General features: G+C 42.8%; 2 protein-coding genes across 2 annotated transcripts in view; both read right to left on the reverse strand.

Moving 5' to 3' along the window:
• Positions 1–880: 880 nt before the first annotated feature.
• The window catches only part of LOC120951699 (uncharacterized), a 281,600-nt gene continuing 257,239 nt past the window's right edge, over positions 881–25,241 (reverse strand). Inside the window, exons 2-5 of the mRNA XM_049605379.1 lie at positions 11,752–11,802; positions 8,293–8,403; positions 2,227–2,309; positions 881–1,975 (exon numbers count right to left, since the gene is read on the reverse strand). Of these exons, the coding sequence (XP_049461336.1) occupies positions 1,885–1,975; positions 2,227–2,309; positions 8,293–8,403; positions 11,752–11,799 (333 nt within the window). The 5' untranslated portion in view covers positions 11,800–11,802 and the 3' untranslated portion in view covers positions 881–1,884. The remainder of the gene's footprint in view (positions 1,976–2,226; positions 2,310–8,292; positions 8,404–11,751; positions 11,803–25,241) is intronic.
• LOC120950678 (calphotin-like) lies at positions 18,945–20,813 on the reverse strand. The gene has a single exon (XM_049605378.1). It carries the CDS (start codon positions 20,040–20,042, stop codon positions 19,044–19,046), a length of 999 nt encoding a protein of 332 aa, XP_049461335.1. The 5' UTR covers positions 20,043–20,813; the 3' UTR covers positions 18,945–19,043.

The raw sequence follows: 25,241 nt of genomic DNA on the forward strand, positions 1-25,241 counted from the left end.
TTCTAACGGTGGCGAAGGCTGGTAGAATACGATGGCTGGGGCATGTCATGAGGATGCCGGGCTCATGCCCCCCACCAAGAAGGTGATCGACAGCGATGCCCAGTTCGGCATAAGGCGCAGAGGAGCACAGCGATCTCGATGGCTGGATCAGGTGAAGCGAGACCTGACGGATATCGGGTGTCTGCATGGATGGGAGGCTGCAGTCAGGGACCGAGCATCCTGGAGAATAATTGTTGACCGGTCCATATCTCATCGACGTGCTCTATCGTGAGCAGGCCAACAAGAGAGAGAGAGAAACAACAGAAATAAGTTTCCGGTAAGTAATTTTCCCAAAAAAGGCCAAAATTCGCTTTTCTTGCTGAGTGAAAAATTGACTTCAAATCATGCAATCTCTTACAGGTTTCATCAATCAAATTTATACATTTTTTCCGATCAAATTAAGCAAGAAATCAATACAGTCAGGTAGTAATTCTTGCTATTAATACGAACAAAACTTGAAAACTAAGATCCATTGATATTATGAACAGTTTTTGAGGTAGCTTTGTTTACCACCACTATAGGAACACAATACGACGACTATAGGAACCATTACCACCATTATAGGTACAAAGAAGCAGTCACAAAAATATGTATTTTTTCGTAAATTTTATGTGTAAAAAATGGTAAAAAATGGTTGTGATTGCCAAGATAAAACATATTTCAATTGCTATGTGTTAAAATATTCATAAATTTACCTTCCTGACACTTTAAATCCATTAAACCACATCTGTACTCCTACAAATTGCACCACCATTGGTACATTTACCGTACTATGTATTGTTTCTCATTATTTTATTCACTCTGCGTAAACAGGTAATTCAAAATCCAAAAAAAGAAAGAATCTATTTCGTTGCACTTTTATTCAACGGCATAACATTAAAACACACTTGCTGTTGGTTTCTGTTTTCAACTAAATCAATAAAACATTGAGCTTCCATTGTGCGTGTATTATTTATACCATAACACATATTCTCCTCCGCTGAGCTGCAAAACGCTCTGCAGGACATCCCGTGTTTGTCTCCCCCGAAAACCCCCAAAAACCCCTACAGCCAAAAAGGAAACAATTGCGTTGCGCCCCCGGGCTGCTTCTACAACCATTTCGTGTACGTGTGTCACGGACTGGCTTTAAAATAAAGCACACCAAGCTGCACTATAAGGGCCCTTTTTGGTTTGGTCACTATTCACTAATCGCTATCCGCTACAAAACATGCGTTTCTACCAAATTAGTTGTTCCCTAAACGCTAAAATACACTCACACAAACACGTTTCAGGTTCGCTGATATGCGGATGAGTGTAAATTTGATTTCCGTTTTTGGTTTTTCGGTTCGATTATGTCGCTTTTGTAGCTGTTGTTTATGTTTCTTTTTTTGGTTTGGTGTAAAAATGTAAGTCTATAAAACGTTTGGTCTTCTAGTGCGTTCTAGTTTTTGATGATGTTGGTTTTGTTTCCTTGCGTTTTTGCACACTTGTGCTGTCTGCATGATGTATTACAGAGTAAAGCTTTACATGGTGTTGAAAATGAAATGTGTTTTTTCTTCTAGCATAACATAAAATTACATAAACACTGCTCTTGCTACTGCACGGATTGAGAATAATGTAGAAAGTTTAGCTAACCGCAAAACGGCCACCTGCTACGGTGCGCCAACCTAAGCTAAACTGATGCAATTTTAATTAACACTTTAATTACTGGTAATCCTTACAAAATCCAGATTCAACAAACGATAGGCGCTGCTCTCCAAAAGCGGCTCCTCACACTGCTCGTTATGACAGCGTGTGTCTCGAGGCGTCTCGTCAGCGGATAGACATCACACCATCGCCACCTTGCCATCGCGAAAGCCGGTGAGGTTAAGCCGTCTCCCAGTCCCACGTCGGTTGCGTCCAGATGTAGCCCGTGTTCGTCATGGAGCAGTACGCGTTATAGTACCGGCCGGGTGATCTAGTCGGGGAGCCGGGAATGTCAAGCAGAGCAAAAGAAAAAAAAACGAATAGAGTCAAACAAAAGGTAAAGCGAAAATAGTTAGTGGAAGAACACATTTTAACAAGCAAAAAAGCTCCTACAGCTAAAGCAACGATCACAGAGGACACACACACACGCCGGTGGCTTGTGCTGCATTGCGATAAAAGTTGGCATGGTTCGCATTGTGTCCCGGGCATGCGAGTACACCACCCGGGCAGAAGGACACTCACCTGCAGTACGACCACTGTGGACAGCGGCATCGGAACAGCTGCTGGAATTCTTCCTTGCACACCTCATTCCACCAGCAGGTACGCTGAAACGAGTAAGGAGGGACGAGGGAGCTTAGAAAAAAAAATATGCACGGAACGTTAAAGGAGCAGTATCCGGAGCAGGTATGCAAACAGCAGCCGCCGTCCTCTTAGAATGTTCACTTTTAAAGGACGTTTGAAGTGTGTGTGTTTTTAAGCTTTTTTTTGAGTGAGGAACCCTGCTCTCACATACTTCTAGGTAAGACCATCATTTGCTTTGCTGGTGTCTCTTGCAGCACAAAAAAGAGGGGAGGAAGAGATGGTAATAAATTTTCCGGATAGTTAACCTAACCGGATTGAAAGTTTTTTTTCCGCTCAGTGAGCAGAAGGGACCCCCAAACCCGGGAGAGGTTTATTGACACGTCGTAACGGAAAGTTTTCCACTTCGTAATGTTTCGCCAACTCGCCCGGTAGCGCTCTTCCTCTCTCTCTCTCTCTCTCTCTCTCTCTCTCTCTCTCTCTCTCTCTCTCTCTCTCTCTCTCTCTCTCCCCTCCATCGGTCTCCCTTTTCCTGTGAATTGCGTCGGGTTAATTAAGTCCAATAAATGATTCATTCTCAGTTTCTGTGCCACACTTTGGGGCGCTTTGGAGTGGGCGACTTTCGCGGCTTTTGCCCATTTAGCCGGCTAGCGTGGGGGAAACTTTGAAGCATAAGGGGAGGGGGGGGGGGGGGGGAAGGGAGATTCTTCGGAAGTGTCGAGCTTTGCAGGATAGGTAACCTTTTTGGGTGGGATGGGGAGGGAAGGGACAAAAGTTCGGCCGCTACGACGGATGCTGCTGTCGACGAGAAGTTGTGCCAGACGACGGCTTTCACTGAACCGTTGTCATAACTTTGTGATGAACAACGTTCACCTTCGTATTGTTTAGTGAAGAGAGGATATGGGGGAAGAGAGCAACAATTTGAAGTATGGGAGAAATAAGGGCTTTGTAATGAGATAAAATTGTGTGTCAGTTTTGGAAAATGGCAGAGCAGGATGTTCAACAAATTGAATTTATCAAACGGGCAGGGAGCGGCAGTTCGAGGAAATGTCAAAGTAATTCGTTGCATTACTGAAAGTTACTCGTTGCGTTGTGCGGCCGATGTAAAACTGTTAACTGGATTATAAAAACTTTAGGTTGAGCAACACTGGAGCATCATATCGTCTATCAAAACGTAAATAATCAATGTTGCTGATGTTGCTGAACATATATTTAACTTACGAATATGTGCTACAGTAGTTCTCAAAGAAAGAGTTCCGAGAGGGATTGATTGTTCAGAACATACCCAGCAATTTGCTTTGACTTGTATGCAGATGAGGTAGATGTTTGATGTATGCTAGATATTACTTATATGTGATCATTTTTTGCCTATTTGGTTGCTAATTTTCTGCAAAGTGTCCCAATATTTGCTCCAACACACACCTTAAGCCTCCGAAAGTCGTCATTTTTTATCCCGAGGGCATATTTTAAATTCCTAAATAAATAATATTTGTGTCCAGATGTAAAATTATGGTTATGATTGTTATTTAAAATATTGAATGCTCCAATGGAGCATATCTAGCAAGGTTAGCAAACTAACTTGAAATTAAACTCAATCAATCAATTAATCTGTAGTTTAGATACGTATGAACCTTGTCCCGCACGTCGAAGAGATAGTCGGAAACTATCAAAGAGGATTCTGAAACGGAAAATCAACCACTGATCAGATCAGACCATGCGGCAGATCTTGGAGAAGATGGCTGAATACAGACACGACACATCCCATCTTTTCATTGACTTCACAGCCGCATATGATAGCATAGCCAGGGTAAAACTGTATGACGCTATGAGCTCTTTTGGAATTCCGGCCAAACTTATAAGGCTAGTTCGAATGACTATGACCAACGTCACTTGCCAGGTGAGGGTGGACGGAAAACTCTAAGGACCACCAAGGGTCACATCATTGGTCTGCGGCTCTCCTATGTAGCAGAAGCCTACCAAGGGTTCGAGCAGGCGGCAGAGAACCTCGGATTGCAGATAAACGAGGCAAAGACCAAACTGATGGTGGTAACAACAGCGGGCCTACCAATAAATAATCAGAATCTACGTAGGCGTGACGTGCAGATAGGTGAACGCACTTTTGAAGTCGTCCCAGAATTCACCCATCTTGGGTCAAAGGTCAGCAACGACAACAGCATGGAAGCTGAGTTGCGCGCAAGGATGCTGGATGCCAACCGGTCATTCTACAGCCTGAAAAATCAGTTCACCTCAAAGAATCTGTCGCGACGGACGAAGCTGGGACTATATAGTACCTATATAGTACCAGTACTCACATACGCCTCTGAGACATGGACACTGTCCAAATCTGACGAAGCCCTCTTAGCCGCGTTCGAGAGGAAGATGCTCAGAAGGATACTTGGTCCCGTATGTGTGGAAGGACAATGAAGGAGTTGCTATAATGACGAGCTATAGGAGATATACGGCGACCTCTCTGTCGTACAGCGTATCAAGCTCGCCAGGCTCCGGTGTGTTGGCTAAGTTGCGCGCATGGAAACGGACAACCCAGCCCGTAAAGTCTTTTTAGGCCGACAACAAGGACAGAGGAGGCGTCGTAGGCTCAAACTGAGGTGGCAAGATAGCGTGAAGGCGTCCGCCATTAAGGGCGGAATAACGGACTGGCAGACGAAGGCGCGAGACCGTGAGCGGTTTCGGTCACTCCTGAGGCAGGCCAAGCGGTCGTAGTGCCGGATAAGTAAGTAAGTAAGAACCTTTGGAATTTCATGATTACTTGAAGCTTTAGTATGTTGTGATATGATAATTGTACTATAAGCCGGTTAGGAAGAACATTTTCCCAAGCCATCTCATCCATTAATCTAGCAAGCAAGTTCAAATGACGCGGTAATTAGACTTTTTTATGTCAGTTACTGTAATCTTCAATAATGACCAACTCTCTTAATCGAAGAAGTTCTATACCGAGGCCAAACACAACCCAGGCACTGGTGCGTGTTCTTCAAACTATCATAAAGTCTAACGAGATTCGTTCCCGGAGGCGTTATCTTCCCGTAGTCTGCATTCACACCTCATGCACACCCACTGTCTTTGCAGCAGAAAGTTTCAACTTTCACGCCACCAGAATAAACGAGTGGTTTGAAGGACTAAGTGGAAAACTTTTGTTTCACCTCAACCAAGTGTGCAGAATATTATGCTTTCCAACTTTTTATGGGGAATACCGTCGCGGGTCCTTCTGTTGACGTATTCTTTCTCTCTCTCTCCTTATCTATCTTTCCATGTAATCAGATTTCCAACTGCTCTTATCAGCATTCTACAGCGACCGATTGCAGCCAAATCAGCCTAATTTATCATCGTAATTAATGGTTTATCTGTGCATTCCTTTTTTGTATCTCAGCTCCAGTGCTGGGAGCAGTAGAGGCAGAAGCTTAAGTAGCGTCGGCATAAAATTACTGTTCCACCTGCTGCTGCTGCTGCTGCTGTTAGACCCTGGTCTTTGGACGACATTACTGCTCCCAACCACCCGTATCGCTGCCCGTGTAATCTGTGTGTAAATATTTTGATGGATTGAGACAAAATTTTCATCTTAACAGCCATTAATCTCTCGTTTCCATTCCCTACGGAGGCTTCGGGGTAATGGAAGGTGGAAAAAGCGTCAACATCATGGTATGAAATTTATTTACTTTATCCTCGTGCTAACAAAACAACGGTATTTGTGTGTGTCGGTGTGTGTATGTTTATCGACATTAGTGGGAATGCCTGCCGACTCCTGGAGGTGGTGAAATCCGCCAAGGATTGGCGTCGGGTGCGATTTCAAGCGAATCGTTACAATTGCCTTACTAGAATCGATCCTATCTCAAGGCGCGGACGAGGACGACCGTAACTTTCCTTCCTCTACTACTTCACGCCAAAGGCAAGCGAAGGCAAGCGAATAATTGGATATTTTATTGAGGTTTTGCAGCCGAGCAAAAGATCTTTATCGTCTTCGCGCTCGCATCAGACCAGACGGAGGGAGTGTGTGAGAGAGAGAGAGAGAGAGAGCTGCCCTGTCTAGCGAGCCAACAGCCACAAGTGTTTTTGTTGGTGGTGAAAGTCCTCCCCCGAACGCACCCCGTACCGTGTAAGAGAGAGAGAGGAAAGTAAAACAGCTTCAGGCCAAAACCGAATCCCCAGCAGGAAGGCCTCCTGTGCGCGTGTGTGTTGGAATCCGCTTTAAATCCGTTCGCGATTCTACAGTTGGTTTACTTCCCTGCTGTGAAGCATGCATGATTTCACATTGAAAGTAAGGCTCTAGACACACACACACACACACACCATCGCGCGCACATTGTCTTCACTCTATATTAAGGTGGTGGAATTGTTGGTCGCTGTCGCTGAAAAGCTTTTCACGCTGAAAGAGTGACGAATAAAAATGATTCCCCACGTCATGTGCCACCGAGCTCAACACCAACTGAAAGACTCTTTTGGGAGTTTATATACATGTGTGTGTGTGTGTGTCTTTATGTGGAAGTGTAGCATTTTCGACGGAAAAATTTCCATTTTTAATCAAACGCCGAAAGCCCTAAAATTCCTCTTGCTTCATTGTGGTACGGTGGCGGTGTTACGGGTTTTCGTTTATTATTTTTGCCACTCTCTGAGGTGGTTTGTTCACCACGGCAGCACACCGAAAGGAAACCCATTAGAGACTCAATTAATGGAAAGGAAATTGATTTTCTTTGCCGTGTGCCATAGGCTTGGATTGGAGGAAAAACCAGCCCCGGCGGGGTTTTGACAATCTTTCCCCGTAAAGTTTTTCGTGGAAGTTGGAAATCAAAGAAAAATTCCAACCCGCCTAAAAAAATGGAATGTGAAATTTTCTACTGCAGAAATAAGAAAGGGAAAAAAGGTGACAGACATGGGAGCGTAAGCAGGATAAGGGATATGAAAATATTTTCCTGGTATTTAGAATTGTGCCGGTATTTTCCACCTTTCAACAGCAATAGGAAGGAAATCAAGGCAATGTGAAAGGGGTGTCTGGTGGGCTGGTTGAGCTAATTTAATAAGGTTTAAAAAAGCTCCTCTTTGTGCCCCGAAAAGCGTCGGCATGCTTCCATCACGGTTGGATAATATTGTTTCAAGGGCTGTGGGGTGCTTGAAAAAGGGAGTGCGAAGGTTCATTAAAGTGCAATTAAATTAGGCATCAATTTGGAAATACCGTTGAGTTGCTTTACAGGAAGAAAAACACGCCGCAGTTTGATGTGAAGCAGTAGTCACTTAATTAAATTAAAATTAGTGAACTGCTTTAATTGAGGTTGGTTAAAGTATAAAAGAAACAAAAGTAAAGCCAGAGCTGAGTACAGTATTATAAAAATAATCATCTCGCTCACAGCTTTAACACGAAAAGCGTGTAAAAATGCATCGTATGAACGAAGAAAAAGTAAAGGCAATTTTCTTCGCACTCCATCACACGCGCCCAGTAATAACAGGCAACAACAGACACAATGTATATTGCTTTTCCCTGGAAAAACGTATTATCACAACGTGCCAAAAGGGAAGCAATCATAGCACGGCTCAGTGTAAGTCATGTATCGTTCTCTCCCATCCCAACAAACCCAAGAAAAAAAGGGACCTCCACCAAAGCTGTGGTGTATGAATGGGCCCTATGAAAGACGCTACACACACAGATTGCTTTCATTGAATTGAGTTCAATTTTATCGGCTTGCATAGCGGTAAAACCTTCTCAGCAGCGAAACCGTGTGTGTGTGTGTTGGCTTCGTCGTTCACACGAAGGAGATGTAGGGGAAAATGGAAGAAAAGCCTAACCGCGCCTATAAAGGGCAAGCCAAGAAAAGCCCTTTTCCTCTGCTGCACACACTGTTGCATGCGCACACAAACACACGCAGAGGGAGCGAAGCGGCAACACATCGCTCGTCGTAAGTGCGATAACGAAGCAACCGGAGCGGAATGAAAGCACATTAACCTTCCGCACTACTACGGGTAACGATGGTGTTTCAGCCTCAGGTGCACCCGTTGCTTACTTACCTCCGTCAGATAGCCGCGCACACTTTGATCCGAGTAGCTGCGCTTAACGATGCGACCGGACGCGGGCGGCAGGATGGATATTGCACCGAACACGGCGAAGGCAACCCACACCTATAACGGAGGGAAAAAGAGAGAAAAATGTACAAAAACTTATGAGAAACGCTTCGTGTGCAGTTGCAAAGGGCTTTGGTGTTTGGGTGAGCGGCCAGAAGAGGAAACATCAATCCCGGAGTAAAAAAAAAGTGACACAGGTAAGAAAAATCGCGAGTTGAATGAAAACACACACAAACAGTGCAGCAAGAAATTGCCCGGCTCACCATAATTCCGGTGGTGATTCCGGGAGCCGTACCGCTTTTCCTGTAGCGCGGTAAATGATGGAGCATTGATTAAGGGTGGAAGTGGTTAGGCGGGATTGCAAAAATGAAAATGAAACCAGTAGTGTAAGTGCGCGCTTTTTTTTTATTTCTCCCCATTGTGAACGTGCCGAAACGAATGACGAAAACGTGAGCGCACGATATAAAGCTTTCCCCAGCAGGCGTGTAGAGGGGGAATGGGGGGAAACGATAGGGTAAGGGAATAGTGAAAGGAAATAATAAAGGGAAAATAACAATGTCAGGAATCTTCATGAGCACACCGCGCTAGTGGCGGCGCTATTCACCATTTTGTTGCCGCCGTTTGCTTTCGGTGTGGCCATGTTCCTTACAAACCAACAACAAAAGCAACCACAGGAAGGGGAATAAAGGGATAAAGAGGATTCAGGAAGGTGGTTGGGTTTACTGGGCGATGGGTATGAAAAGGGTTGAAGAGGTTCCCGTTTTTTTGCGTTGTCGTTCGCGCGTTGGCTTTCCGAAGCAAAAAGCAAAAAACTTCGTCTTGTGGGCGAGAATAACGGGCGAATGGTCGCAATGTACTTGAGCAGGAATACAGTGAAGCGTGTAAAAAAGTGCAACAGGAGTGAAACTATTCAAACTACGGCTTAGATAGTTATTCTTCTTTTGGGAAAATTTTCTCAGATGTAATAATTTGCACCTCTATTAAACATATCTAAAAAAAAATACTGCATTTTTCATTTTCAAGTCAGGGTTTCTCAAGGCGTTTTGGTTGTTCTCTGAATGAGGGCCCCTTTTTTAGATCGTTTAGATCGAAATTTCAGCCTGTCAACTGTTTGCATTGTATGGCAGTTTTCAAGCAGCTATCAGAGTGGGTTAAGTATGCAGGTGGACTTATCCCTAGGTGTATGTAGTTAGAAGGTCAATTTTTATCGCTTCTACTTCTGAATGAAGATTGAAAGAATGTTTTGTGTGTTCATCAAGCTACCAGAAATCTTGTTTGAGCAAAATAAAATAAATAAAATGGTAAATTGGTAACAACAAAAAACATAATATGCGATCACCTGGTCTACATAAACGTTGATTCTAGATTCCACCACCTGATATCTTTAATGCACCTTGGGATAAATGAAAACAACACCTAGCCCAGTCAGTCAGCCTTCTGTTAATTTACCCATTCGAGCAGTTTTGTGTCTGCCATAACAGTAATTTAAGAGCAATTGAGCGATACGAAGAGTTGTCGTTTGTTGTCAGTGAAACGATGTAAGTAAGAATAAAAACAATTTACTGTTTAAATTATCTTGAAGTGGAAGAAGACAAAAAATGAAAAAAAAATGAAAAATGTGTTCAAAATTGTAAAATGAAAAATCAGCCGAGAAATTGCGTTTTTTAGTGCTAATTGTGCATGAACTTCTCCGGGTGAAGCGGCTGTTCAAGTCGAGTTTGCTAAAAAAAACATTGTAAGTTAATAAAAATGATTAAATATAACCATTAAACTATAATATAATACTTTTCGTGTTATTTGTTGACAATTTGGCCGAAAAAGATAAAAAAATAGAGGAAGGAATAGGATCTATCAGAACTGCTCGAATAAAAAAAATTAAATTAAAATTTTAAAAATTAAAATTAAAAATTTAAAAATAAAGTAAATTGACGACTGCTAATTGAATTACTCTTAAATTACTGGTAAGATAGGGGTAAATTTAGTCCGATTTGTCTGACTGGAAGGTTTGTTTTACTTGTTTTGCCATTTTTTCGAGCAGGTACTCGAATCCAATTCTAACTTTAAGACTAAAATAACCTAAGCCAAAAATCACAGGCTAGTTTTGTGTGTGGTTTTGTATGGAGTGTTTACATGATTTCAGCCTCCAACTGTCAAACTACATATAAAAAGCTGACTAGAATCGTGGAAGGGCCCTGATTTAGAATTTGTCTCACAATTCATTGACTGTATTCGTCGATCAATTTTTGTATTCGTCCTATTATATATTTACTGTTAACCAATTTTTTATTTATTCCATTATTACGGCACGTATGTAACAGTATTTTCATGAACCCATTTTTAGTTAATAATAATTTGATCAAAATCATCGATTGATGCCAATAAATTAGTAAAAATCGACTAGAGGAAATAAGTAGTAAACATATCGACTTAACCATGGGAAAAATTTAGAAAAAAAAAACTCAAGAAGCATTCAAAAATCGTTGGAAAACATAAAAATAAATTATGATAAATACTGTGCAAACGGGGCTAAATCGCTTTCAAACTTTTAACTAGCTCCAACTTTCAAATGCTTATGCGGTCTACTATCAATAAACGAGTTTATTAGGATAGGTTTAAAAGAGTAATCTTCGAATGATTCAGGACGAAAAAGACTTCTTTAAATAACTAAATAATAAGGATAAGGATGATAACTAAATAATGCTGAAATAAAAAAATAAAAAAGGAAATAGTTCCCTGTTGCCAAACATTCGTACCGCACTGTACGAGCCGTACAACCGCACGGCATCAATAATACGAACACCGGTAGCCCTTCAGCCCGTCATCTCGTGCCTGATCGATAGCGGCATAGTTGAGTACCCTTCAAACCCGCCGCCGCCGCCGCTGATGCTGCTGCTTCTGCCCGTTGGCCGCACATAATCGGGCATCTCGGTGTCTTACTCTTTTCCTGGACTTTCCTCGGCCATCCTTATCGATCTTTCGACGGGCTCGACAGGGATACCCAAAAGCACACCGAGGAAAGGGGCGGGATGGACACAAGGGAAAACGTTTTATTTTTTCGGTCCGAGCGCGTCCTTATTACGGCCTTCAAGTAGAGCCCGGCGGTCGTGCAGTTGTAAACTATGGTGGGATGACTCCTGGTGCGTCATAATACCCGTGGGCCGTGGGACAGCATTAAAATAAAGGGAAGGATTTGCAGGGGAAATAGCGGGCGCCTTCAATCGAATCGAAGGCCTGTCGGTACGAAGGTTGGGTTGGGCTATAGGGTCATTAAAATTGTCTTTTTTTTGGGGGAGTGTTATTTTTATTTTCTAAACACCATTTTAAAACACTCAGTTGAATTAAGTTTTATAAATTAATTTCTAGCCTACAGTTTTATCGAATTTATCGAATCAAATACTAGCTCACCTTACTCATTTTGCTTCTTCGAATCACTTTCTCTCCCTTCGCGGCCATGCTCTCTGTTTATCGACGCAAAAGCAACGCTTGCTATGATGCTGCTGCTGCTTCACCGCAAACTGTCTTCCAAAGTGGTGCCGCCAAAACAACAACTGTCGTTTAGCCGGCGGCTGTGGCGCGGGTCTCTGGCGCGGTGAATTGCAATTGTTGTCCAATTGCCACCACTTTGCGGTTGACGCGCCCGGCGTACGGCGATGGCGGGGCCAATAACGGCTGTGTTGTTGTGTGGACTGGGGTGAACAAAACAACAACAAAAAAACTCACTGTTAAAACAGCAAACACTTGTGTGCCGCAATCAATCGGGCGATGTTATCCAATCTTGCTGGAATCCCTTACAAAAAGCGTAACAAAATCAATTCCTCCTACCGAGCGTGTGTTGTGCCCGTTCTCACGCGTGAAAAGACACGTTTTTTAGCCTTCCTTTTCCTGCCTGAATGCCCCCAAAGAGTGGGATTTGATCTGTTATCGTTCAAACTAATAGATACATCACACGCCGCATCGAGGGAGAAAACTGCACGACACAACAAGATTAAAGCAAACGAGCGTGTGAAAAGATTGGCGTATAAAACGAGGAACTGATGAACTGGCACAAAAAAACCAAACTTTTCAACTTGTTGATAACGATGGTGTACGGATAGAACGCACTGAACGAACCGCCTCCCTTCGGCCTGGCTTTGATAAATTGATGTTGCTCAGTTTCTCCGTCACCGCCTGCTTTGGTTCGTGCTGACTGGGTGTCCGAGGATTAAAGGTTATGCTGGAAGGAACGTTTTTTGTTGTTTCTTCTTTCCGGCTGCTTCTCTGGCGATGTCCCGACGGCTCTTTACGCTACGATTTATTCATGAGCGCTTCACTTTCACTAGTTCTTTGCGGAATGGTGCCTGAGGTTGCTGTGTTTTTTCCTTCCTCTGTTTTATCACTTTCTTTGCGATTTTTTGGTTTTATTTGTAACACTCTAGCCTTTTTTTTTACGCAATAAGCATTTACACACCGTAAAACACACGGCGCCAAAAGCAAAGGCGCAAAATGCTTATGCCGTGTGGCGTACCGAAGCAAATGAAGCGCACATTACACCACTCTATTCACATTCCGCATCCCTGATGACGTCGTGCAGGGAAGCACGCCAAACAAGCATCAAACACATTGAAAAACACAACAACTCCAGTTGGCAGTGGCGAACCGGCGCGGCACACGCGATGATTGCTTGGACAGCACACCTTTGGGCAAGCGTGGAGTGTGTGTGTGCGTAAGTGAGCGGTGCGCTAATACGTGCTGGTAAATAGAGAGTTGTCAAAACACGCTGCTGCTGTCACGCTCGTACGGGTCGGAAGGAAGATCATCATCAACTGCTGCCGTCGATTGTCGCCGGTATGCGCGTTACCCTCGCGAGAGTGCAGAATGTTCTATACCGCTGCGTGGTTTCAATGTGTTCGGTGCCGTGTACCGTGCACAGTGGTAGATGGTGGTGAGAGTGAGACGAATAGTTGGATTTTACGGTGGAAAAGCTTGCAGGAAGGATGCTTTTATTTTGCTGGAGTGGAAAGCTTTTTGCGGAAAGCTGTGCGTAAAAGGAGACGCCTGGTGGCGCGTAGAAAAGCTCGAAAGGAAAAGCTGCTTACTTTGTTTGGGGTAGGAATTGTTTTGGATGATTGGAATGAATGGATTTATTTGCAGAGGCACCCTTTACCGATAGGAAACACTGATAATAGCATAAAATGGGGTTTAATGCATTCTTTTTTAGGTGTATTTTATTCTATTAATTAATTTCGGTTACAAACGAGTTAAAAGTACTGCCTAAAAGTATTTTCATCTTAATTCAGTCTCACATTATTTCACTCATTATCGTTATTAAATGACGTTTTGATCGTAGTTTGCATGCAAGAAGATATTAAATTTGAATGTATTATGCAGTTTTTATATGTTTTTACAAATACAAAAGAGAGATTTGGTTGGTTGCCTTCTTCTCCGATAATTATTCTCTGTTAATTGAAGGCATTTATTGTCCTACAGCGCCTACCACAACTATATGGACAGTCGTTTTTTTGCGATTTGCGGAAAATTCATAAGAGATAGATTAAAGACACTATTAAGACACTTCGAAAAACAGGTTTTATGTGCTAACTACTGCATTTAAAACACGTTCAAAAATATAAATAACATATTCTAGAAAGGTTTTAAAGAAATACATTTTTGAACGATTTTTAAAAAGTATTTTTTATTTTTATAACTTATTTTAAGGTTTTATAAGTTTCATAATAGTAATTATCAATATATATATATTTTTTTAAATATCAAAAAATTGCACAATTTTTTTTTTGCCTGTAATGATCGTTTTGAAAATGCAAACCAAAGTATGTAAAAAGATTTTAAAAAAATATTTGGAAATTGCCATGAGAACCTTATCAATTTTGTGAACAGCGGTTCAAAACTGATCCGATCAAACAAAAACGACACAAAAAGCTAAACAACAATTTTTCTATAATAAAAATTTCTAGAATATGTTTTTTATATTTTTGAACGATTTTTAAATGCATTTGTTAGCACATAAAACCTGTTTTTCGAAGTGTCTTTATAGTTATGGTACGACCATAAATTTGTTTATTCGTCATAAGTCGTGTAAAAACGTGTTAAAAAAATTGAAAAAAATATAGGAAGATGTGAAATAGTATTCTGCACAACTCATACATTCACTGTTTTTATCTATCTCATATGGATTTTCCGCAAATCGCTAAAAACGACTGTCCATATAGTTGTGGTAGGCGCTGTATTGTCTTTAAGGCAATCAGAACAGATTTTGCAAAATTTTATGAAAGTGAAGAACGTTTTCAACTATGGGATACATTAAAAGGAATTAATTTAAGATCTCTTGCAATTAGAACAGTGCATAGAAGTCTTCAGACCTTTTTTTGAACTAAAAAAAAAGAATACATCAACATTCGTCTATTGAAAACTGCCATTACGCTCAAAACAACCTCACAGAAGTTACGATGCAACACATTTACTGTATCACACACACACACACACACACACACACACATGTACACACGTCAACATCATCGCCAAAAGTAACCAAGGTCATGGCCGAACCCGAAAAACGTGAACAAAAGTGGTCCAGTGTGGGGGTGGGGGGGGGGGGATTGTTTACTGCTTTTTCCTGTTCAAATAATACCCATCACGTCCTGCTGTTGCGTATCGTCCAGCACATACACACACACATGAGTAACGCTGTGTCCCACCATGTGCGGTACACGCGACGACCCGCCGACACGATTTGATGATCTATGTCACGCCCGGACATAGATGCTGCCGTTTGCGTTGTGTTTTATTTATTTTTTGGGGACGAAAACCGATGAATTTGGAACAAATTTGAAGACCAGTGAAGGAAGGGTGCACATTGGTCAAACAGCGCTCAAACGACAATGTGTGTTTTCGGTGTTAATTCACCTTGCTCCGGTTCGGGTTGACGCCGCTGGAATACTAATGTGCGTGCCGTGGTCCGTGTTCGGTATGCAGTTTGGTCTAGCCGCAACACGGTGGCTGATTATGCGTGCACTGCTGCTCATGCATATGAAGGGAACATGCGAGAGCTTTCGGTTTCCTATTGGTGGGTGTTTTGAATTGCTGCGGTGTTGCATTATGGTCGATTATAAAGCCATAAAGTGGTGTGATTTGTATGGATATAATATGAACGAAATGCCATTCCAAAAACCGTTGCTTGATTTTTTCTTTTGGTGTTCGGTGTGTTTTCTGATACCATATTTCGCATTGGCTGCAGTCTCGCGGGAATCGTGAGCTATACGATGCATGCCGTGTCGCTCTCCCGAGCGTACATAGCGTACGGGGTGCGGGCTAAGCGGCCCTAGATCTCGTGTGCCCTAGATTTCGACGTATTGCGTCATACTTCGGACTCAGTTCGGGCTCCTCTTACAGCCGGGGGGTATGGGCAGACGGTGGGACGCAGGGCAAGACGAATGTTGACGCATTTCCATCCCATCTCATTGCACATTCCTGCACTTTGGTTGCACTGCTCAGTGGGTCAGGTCAATGCACTCGATGGGAACAAACATGCATCCCCCGGATGCTTCTATGGATGCAGAATAGTGTGTGATGTGCTTTTATGTTTTGCCACATAAACCACTTGAAAAGTGCCAACGTTTTAATAAAAAGCGATTGAATTAATGCTCCTCCTTTTTTGCGATCTTTTTTTAGGATCCAAATCTTTCACATTCACTTTCCCAGCTTTCAGCGGCACGAATAGCGGATAAATTCTTGGAATCAAAACATCTCTTGTGACATGCTTCAACAAATTCAAACGAAGAAGCTATGTCTGTCTACTTGCCAGCGCAAACGAATGGGGGTTTTATTTATAGACACAACCAATTCTACGCGAAATGTGAGTAAAATGTTCGTTTAATCAGCATCCTCAGCGCCGTATCTACCCGTAGGTGGAAACTTAAACCTGGCATAAACGAAGCAAGGTACAAACGCCCAAAGAAAGGAAAAATAAAAGCAAACCGACAAATTTCCCTCGGTGCCGTTGCGTTCCGGTGAAGTTACGAACGCGAGCGAAAGCTTGCCTCCCGACACTGGCGTTCTGGGTAAGTTGCGGAAAATTGATAAAATGGCTTAAGCTGAGCTGAGCGTGGAAGCTCTTCCGAAAGTATGCGTTGGTTGGTTGGGTGTTGTTTGTCGTTTCGTTTTTTGTAGTGCTATTTTTAGCCACACGTTACTTCCTTGCTGCATGGGCAAAGCTCTCGCAGGATGGCGTGGTGCTCGGCGTGCGCTAATTAAGGTGTGCTGAGTGTGAAGGAAGTTCTTAGAAACAGTTGTGGCAAAAAAAAGACTTAGAACGTACTGTTCGGTATGTTTAGAAACAGTGCCATTTGGATGTATGTTTTCTTGGCAAATTTGAAAGACTTAATGAGGACAGTATGATGTTTTTCTAAATTTGGATTTACATCTTGATCCTTGAGTGGCGATGAAACTAGGGATGGGTTAAGTCGTCAAAAATCTGCAGTCAAATAATTTTGGAATCGATTTCGGAAGGTAGATCCGCTCAGCATTATCCGAATTCGTTCGTCTGAAGCCGTCTGGAATTGCCTGGAGATGTCGGGAGACGCCCGGAGTCGGAGTCGTCCGAAGTCATCCGGAGTTGCCCGAAGTCGTTTCGGAGTGGGAGTCGTTCGGAGTCGGAGTCGTTCGTAGTCGGAGTCGTTTGGAGTCGTCCGGAGTCGTCCGGAGTCTTGTGGAGTCGCTCAGAGTCGTCCGGAGTCTTGCGGAGACGTTCGGAGTCGTCCAGAGTTGTCCGGAATCGGCAGGAGTTGGAGTCGTCCGGAGGCGGCTGGAGTCGGATCTCAAGTAACATTTTAAATATTATCATATTTTTAACGTTGTTGTCACGGTTATTCCATTAAGCCTCCCTTTTTCATTTGAATGTCTTGTATGACCTAATAAGACTATAATAAAACTCTCTGAAGACTGATAGGGCCCATCTACAGAACTCTGTTAGGACTACTTGTTAAAACCATTTCTAGACCTTTAAGATGCGAGGCGTAAATAAACTATTAAAATTACAGCTTATTGCTATGGATATGTTCTTGAGACGGCAATGAAGTAATGATTATGAAGTAATAAAAATGGTTGAGAATTATTTGAGAATTATTATGTTGCCTTCATATTTTTATCTAATTCTGAAATCGCTCGCGTATGAGCAGAAATCCATGCCAAGAAAATTTCACTGTTGAAATACATTATAATAATTAAAAGAATATCAAAGCGCCTCAATAATAAACAACTTTTTAGTTTAAAAAATGAATTATTTTAAAAATATAGTTTTCATTGAATTTGTACAGAAAGCTTTTTCAAGGCTGTGGCATAATAAACATGACGGGAAAACGTTTAAAAAATTGCCATTTTTCTATTTGTCTTGTAAATTATGAATTGGTTTATCTACACATCACCATGGCTGACACGTTTTGGATGCACAAATCAACAATCTTATGCATTAAAATGGATTCCATTGGCTTAAGATAAAGAGGACTTTCCTGATCACGATTTCAGTCGATTTGTAGTGCTGTATGTGTGGCTAAGTGTCCGAGAAACGCGGATCCTGGTGTATGCAAATTTACACAATCGTGGGTTTCTGAATTTGCGTTAATAGCGTATCTCAGATACAGTCTGTATAGTTTGTTCCAAGTTCCTTTCATTCAAGACTTAATAACCATTTAATAAGATCAGTTGATCTTGATGTCCCAGTCTCCAATAACGAGTCTTAAAACATGCTTAAGAATACGTTTACTGGATGGTTAAAGCCAGGCATCTTATAAGTCTTATAAGACAGTCTTATAATAGCTTTCAGAACGTTTTAAATGTTTAACAACTTTAAAGACTGTTAAGCATCTTTAAAAAACATGTTAAAACTATGTGGCTTCTATTATAGATTTAACAGACAGTTTTTTAATAGCTTTCAGAACGTTTTGAATGTTTGACAACTTTAAAGTCTGTTAAGCATCTTCAAAATACATGTTAAAACTATAAGGCTTAGTACACTCATAGTAAAGCATTCTTTAGACATGTGTAAGTGTAAAAGCTATAGGAAATGTTACTTGGGATGGCTCCAGTTAACTCCGACCGACTCCGTTTCCGGTCGACTCCTAATGACTCCGGCTCCGCACGACTCCGATTGACTCCGGATGACTCCGGACAACTCCGAATGACTCCGGACGACTCTGGACGACTCCGAATGACTCCGAACGACTAAGACTCTGAACGACTGCGGGGAACTCCGGATGACTCCGGACGACTACGAATCCGGGCAGAGCTACTTGTTCTTATTTTGCCAGAGTTGGAATCGGACTAACAATAATCAGAGTCGGATGGATGTCGTGGATGCGCTCCAGAGAGCACATCACTAGATGAAACGATGTAGATATACATTGACAATGGCTAGAATTTGGTCCAAAGGATAAATAAAAGGTAGCTTGGTTTTAAAAAAGAATCTACTCAATTTTTCGTAACGAAAAACACTTTTCGTTTCAAGATGAAATAATTTTTTGTTCTGCAGGATAGCCTAATTAAAGGCGTCAATCGTTAATAGCGCCATCTAGATGCAAAACATGGAAATGAAACAGAGCCACTTGACGTAATGTTTGAAGCTAAAAGTGTGGAATTTATTCTATAACAATCTCAGGTAATTCAGGTATCCATTTTGCTACTAAACCGACCCCACATCCATCTGGTTTTTACGGGTTAATAGGTGCACCAGCTGCTACCGGCAGCCCATACTCGTTAAAAGGTGTCGGCTGCTGCTGCTGCGGTTGCTGTACGCCAAAGTTTTCCGGTCCATTCGGTGACGCGGCCCGTCCAGTTGGCACCGTGCCGGGAGACGACGATCGACCCTGCTGAGCGCCACCCTCCTGTCCACCGGGGGCAGCACGTGCAATCTCAACGTTCGTGGGCGCACCTTCAAACGCTTGACCACCGGCGACACCGAGCAGCCGAATGCCTTCCGTCGATCCGAATGCAGTTACGAAAGCTCGCTGAAAGTTGTCGGCCGCGGCACGGGATGCTGGGGCAGCGGCGCGTGCATCGAAAACTCCCGGCAGGGAGTTGGCCGGAGCAGGTGCACCAACAGCTGGCGCGAGTTCGGGAGCAACACCAACCGCTGGAACTGCCGGCGCTAGACGGGTGGAGAGGACCGATGGTGCAAAGACAGGAGCAGGAACGGCAGCACGTATGGCCGGGGCTGCAAAGGCTGGAGCGGCATAAGCTACGGGTGTCTCAACGGCATAGGGACGCACCGTTTTTAGCACCGGACCGGCGACAAGCTGCGGAGCGGCAGCATAAACCGTCGGGACGGCAGCTTTGACGATGGGAGCAGCTACCGGGGCAGCGGCGTAAGCCGTCGGGACGGCAGCTTTGACGATGGGAGCAGCTACCGGGGCAGCGGCGTATACTGTGGGAACTGCTTTGACCACTGGGGCAGCCACCGGTGCGGCAGCATAAACCGTGGGGACGGCTTTCACCACTGGAGCAGCCACCGGAGCGGCAGCATAAGCGAGTGAGGTCGAAACCGGCACAAAGGAGGGCGCATAGCTACGTCCAACAACCTGACTGTAGGCCGTCCTCAGGACACCCTGAGCAGGAACAATCGGTGCCGCTACGGAGTAGGCGAGTGGAGCTGCTACTGGGGCCGCCAGATAGGACGCCGCATGTCCTGCTTCCGTGCTGGAGCACAGCATAGCTGCCAGCAGCAGCAGCACCACGGAGAGCTATTGGAAGGAAGATATGATACTTTATGAGGTGCTCTTTGTTGCAGCTCGAACAAGTCATTACTTACCGAGCGAATGACTGCCATGATGGTTGGAGGATTAGATGAAGACGTACGCCACACAACTGATGCCTTACTCGGTGGCTAGGTGTGACTTTTATAATAGGATCACGACCAACTATCCCTACCAAAAGTGGGCAACGACCAAATCGAAAATGAGCGGGAATGAGCAACCGGTGACTTCGGGATCATTCACAATGCACAGTGCACAGTGTTGCGCTTTGCCACGGCCACGAATGGCTGCAAACATTGGAGCTAAATTTGAATTTAAATCGTTTCATTTTCCTTCCAACGTTGCACCACGGTGATGTAAAGCGAAGCTTTTAGAGGGCCAGCAAACAACAAAAAAAAAGCCACTCCACTCCGTTCACCTTTTCGTTCACGGCGCTGACATGAATTATGCAGAATGCTTCTGGCGGGTGCGTTCGTTCGTTCGTTCGTTGGCAGCGGCATACACCCCGGCAACAATAGCAACAGCAGATACAAAAAGGAAACCCCTCCGAATTAAAAGCAATCAAAAAGTGCGCGTTTTAGGGAAAAAATCCTCCTTCCTTCTTTCTTTCCTTTTTTGCAGGTGTTCTTTTCGCTTTCTTTCACTGCGCGCGCTCTCCGGATACTGTGGATACGGATCGAGTTCTCGTACGGAAATTTGCCCAAAGCTCGCCGCGGCAACCGCTCTGCATACTGAAACGGAATTTGATCGGGTTTGTTGTGTGTTGTGAAAAATTAATTTCTTTTGCAGGAAACTTTTGTGTGTGTGTGTGCGGGGCGTTTTTTTCTCGTGGTCTTTTGTTTACCTTTCCTAACGGTATCAGTGTAGTGAGGAGAGTTTTGAGTAACGCCTGCATATTACATGTTGTTCGGTAGCTGATTCATAATGGGAAAATGTGCTGTTCTTGATTTTTGTTTTCGAGCGCAAAGTTAACCCCATGCCGGAACTAATCGCACATGATCGCATGAGGATGTGATGAGGATGTTGTGATGAGGGTGAGAGAGAAACCCGGCAAGGAAATCCCACCGGTAGTGATTACGTACGGGGGTTTAGATTTTCCTGTGTGTTTTTGTGAATTTTTTATATGCTGCTTTCTACTACAGCCGAAAGTGGACGATTTGGTGCTACTAATATAAATTAATTTAAGGTGTATAATACCTAAAACAGTTGTTTAGGATTGAAATGCGCCAAAATATAGGCAATTTGATTTACACCTTAGTTACGCCACAATACAACAGCAGCGTCATCTTGAGGCGATAAAGCAACTACTCCACACTTAAGAGTAGCGCCATGTACGTGGTTAGTCATGCGAATCATGTGGTCAAAGGGTGTTGTATTAACTAATAATTGGGAAACATGTGTATATTAACGGAAAGAGGGGAAGTGAATTAAGCCATCGGACGAACCCAAAATGTAAGCATCGCTAGTGGAGTGTGCTGATTTTTGCGCGAGTTATAATTTTCTAGTGTAGGGCGCAATCCTACACAACAGTGTATAAGTTTTGTCAAAGTTCCGTCTCTCAAAACATGCGGCAAGGCCGGTTGGGGTGATGGAGTTACAGCACATTTTTGATTGAAAATAATATTGATAGGATTTTTAAAATTATAATTTTATTATGATATATTATAAAACATTACTATGATCCTATAAGACAGTTTTCATTCAAATCTAACAAGTAATTCAAAAGATATACGCTTGTAACCACGAAAAACAGCAATTTTTCATAAAAAATGTATGGCCTACCCCGGTAGGCGGTTGTACTTGTGAAGGGTATGTAAACTTTAATAATTTAAAAAAAAAATTTAAGCATTTTTGATTTTTTTTATTTTTTGCACATGATTTGAAAACATCTTTTCTGAGGCATGTTAAAAATTTGAAGTTGATATGACTTCTTAATCCAAAGTTATTTTGGAATAAAGATGCGGAACTTACACGGGTAGGCGGTCGTACACATGACGGTTAAAACATCTTATTGCATACATTAAGGCGATATCGAGGAATATTTTTTCTACTTTCATCATAACGATTTCTGTGATATTTTGTATTATTTTTTCATGTTATGTAAAACATGAAATATTATGTTTAGCAAAAGTCTGAACCACAATTTATGATATTTTAGTTATTATTGAATGTTGATACATAATTTAACTCCTATATGTTGCATACCTTTAGGCGTTCTGACAACGCTGACGAGGAATGCTTTTTTTGATATTTTCATCAAATTAATCTCCTTCGTTTCCTATTCCTGTGGTCTTAATTAAGCTACTTTTGAAACAAGATAAATCTAAACTGAACCATTAACGACGCTCCCAATAATTGAGCCTTTATTTTTATATCCAACCTGCGCTGATGATGTTCTCTAATCAAAATCAATTCTAGCTCGCTCACTCAAAAAAGCTATTTTAACCTCATACGAGCTTAATTACTCTCCCACCAAACGGTCGGCTTTAGTTAGCAACGTCATCAGCCATGATTCCCGGACACTATTAAAAGATTAATTCCGTGCGATAAACAGACTGTGTGCGACAGAGAGAGAGCGAGGTGCCAGCCCTAAACTGTGCCCAGATGCGCACACGTATGTGAGCTATTCTGTTTGGCCAGTAGGCGCTAGGATGAAGGATAAATATAGCGCACCTATTCTCAATTAATCGCATCGGGGTGCAGGGTAGGAAAGCGGAAAGGATAAAACACACAAAAATCCAAAACACCGATCGAAGTCTTCGTCGTGAAATTAGCCTATTTATAGGGCAATGAACAAACACCACACACAGATCCCATGCCGGTGTTTGGTTCCGATATGCGAACGCACGCTGCCACTCTCCCCCAAAGCTACATGCAAAAATATCGATCTCCAAAGCTTGCAGTCACACTATTTTAATGCGCGGCAACATAATGAGGAAACTTTTGCTAATCTTTCTGACGCCATTCCTGATGCCGTCATTAGCAGTGGGGTGTTGGCGGAGGGCGAATCGAGCGCGCGCTGGCGGAGGGAAATAGTTTCATCGGCTTTCTTGATCTTTCCTTTTTGCTGCGATGTGTTTTTGTTGACAGCTATGTATCGTCATGTTTTTAAGTTGTTTTTGTTTGGACTTCTGTTTTTAGATCTTTTCTTTTGATTTGTAGCTCTTGCTGACTTGCTTGATATCCCTAAATAGATACCGTTGACATATAAGTGTTCTAGAATCGTTGAATCATCTTTCATTTTGACATTTTGCGTACAGTTTTAACACACCTGGCTAACTCCTACCTTGAATCGTACATCCTCACAAACGAACACACAATGCCCTTCTTCAGGCTATTTACCTACATTGCTCCATCCATTGTTTGGAGTTTGTAGAAAGCTTAAAGCCTTACCATTTGTTGTGAGATTGTGTTCCGTTCAATTGATCAAAACCTTGCAACAATAACACACACACACAACACTCACATACACTGGGAGTCCATTCCGGTTTTCCCACTTTTCATAGAAGCGCGATTGAACTTTATTTTCCCATCCCGTGAACTTATCCGGTCCATTTGTTCATACCACCCTCCCGCAACCGCAGTGTGTATGTCGTGCCAGTGCTAAGATAAAGTTCAAAGGTGAACATCGAGCTCTAGTACGAACGTACGCATTCAATGCTTCTTCTGCCCGGGGTCTGCCGGAACTGCATCGAGGCAAGAGACAAGGACTGCGCACTGCTCTTACCCTACTCTCGTCCCTCTGTCCTTTCCGCATTGTGCTCAATCGAACGTGTGACCTTTTCAAGTGGCCGTTCACGTGCAGCCACGGTTGGATGTGTCCATTTTCGGTGTAAATCTGTGTTCGGTTGCACTTTGCCCAACAACAACAACAACACAACGGCTCGAACGTCACGGGATAAGCTGGATCGAACACAGCAGTGGACACAGAAACGAGACCCCTTGTGAAGGCCATCGATGATACGAGCAGTGACACACCTTAGGCTGTGGTGTATCGTCTGCATGTTCACCGTTATATAGACAGTTCACGTGAGCAGAACGCTTAGGGGAGTGTAGCTTGTACGGTGGTTGCAACTGTTGGTGATAATGGCAACTTTGTTTATCATCGTTTTGCGTATGGAAAGGTCGCTACAAAGCTTCACCTAGACATGTCTTCTCAATCACGGAACATTTGCGGAAACAGCTTCAAAGAAGCATTTGTGGTGCACATGAGTCGTGGGTAAAGTACATTGACGTGAGATTGGAACGTGTGTTAGCCTACTACGGATTATGGTTCGAGCACGTAGCCCCTAGAGGTATGCAATACAATGTTCGTGGTGTTCAGTACTGTACTGTATCGTTCGAGATTAAAGACGCTCTTCACTAGAAAGGTTTAAAGCTATTCGCCTTACATCTGTTTCTATATTTAGCATTTCTTTTTGTATAAATTCATAATAACATATCATAGCAGAACCGCATATTCACACTTATTTTTATTCTGAGAAAAAAATTCTGCACATTACATTAGAATGCGCCATAAGTTATGCAATCTACGTAACAAAATGTTCATTTTATTGATTTCACTCAAATGCTCTTCACATTTAATGTTTTTATACAATTGAATGAAAAATACAATGATTTTAGGTCTCTTTAGGCCTTCACAAAAAACGATTACTCGGAACAAACCTCGGCAGTAAGCTCCAGACTACCGATTAAAAAAGAGCCAATTTTATCAAACCTAAATATGGTCAAACGCATCAAAACTGTTGCTTACAGAGCCTCGTTTTGTAGAATGTACACACTAAATATAGCCACTCGTAAATAATTCCTTAACACACGTGCGTCCCCATCCATCACAAACCGATCACAATAAACTTCAGTGAGCAAAGCCACTCCCAAGTGCAGCATAAGCACTAATACCATCGTTATCCCCAGTAAGGACATTCAATCTGAATCACATTCCTTTTGCTGGATTTCTTCCGGAGCTTAATAAACAGTATCAGTTCCACTACTGCGTCCAATGACCAGCCCCAAGTAGCAAGCAAATGGGAAAGTGTGCACAAAATGTGCCAACGAGCCAGGGATAGTAGCAGCAGCAGCAGCGGCATCAGTGTCTGGCCCGCACATAAATATAGATTCAGGTTATGGGAGGATTTATTTTAAAATTTATGAACAGCT

This window comes from Anopheles coluzzii, chromosome 2 (assembly GCF_943734685.1).
Source record: "Anopheles coluzzii chromosome 2, AcolN3, whole genome shotgun sequence".
Lineage (NCBI taxonomy): Eukaryota > Metazoa > Arthropoda > Insecta > Diptera > Culicidae > Anopheles > Anopheles coluzzii.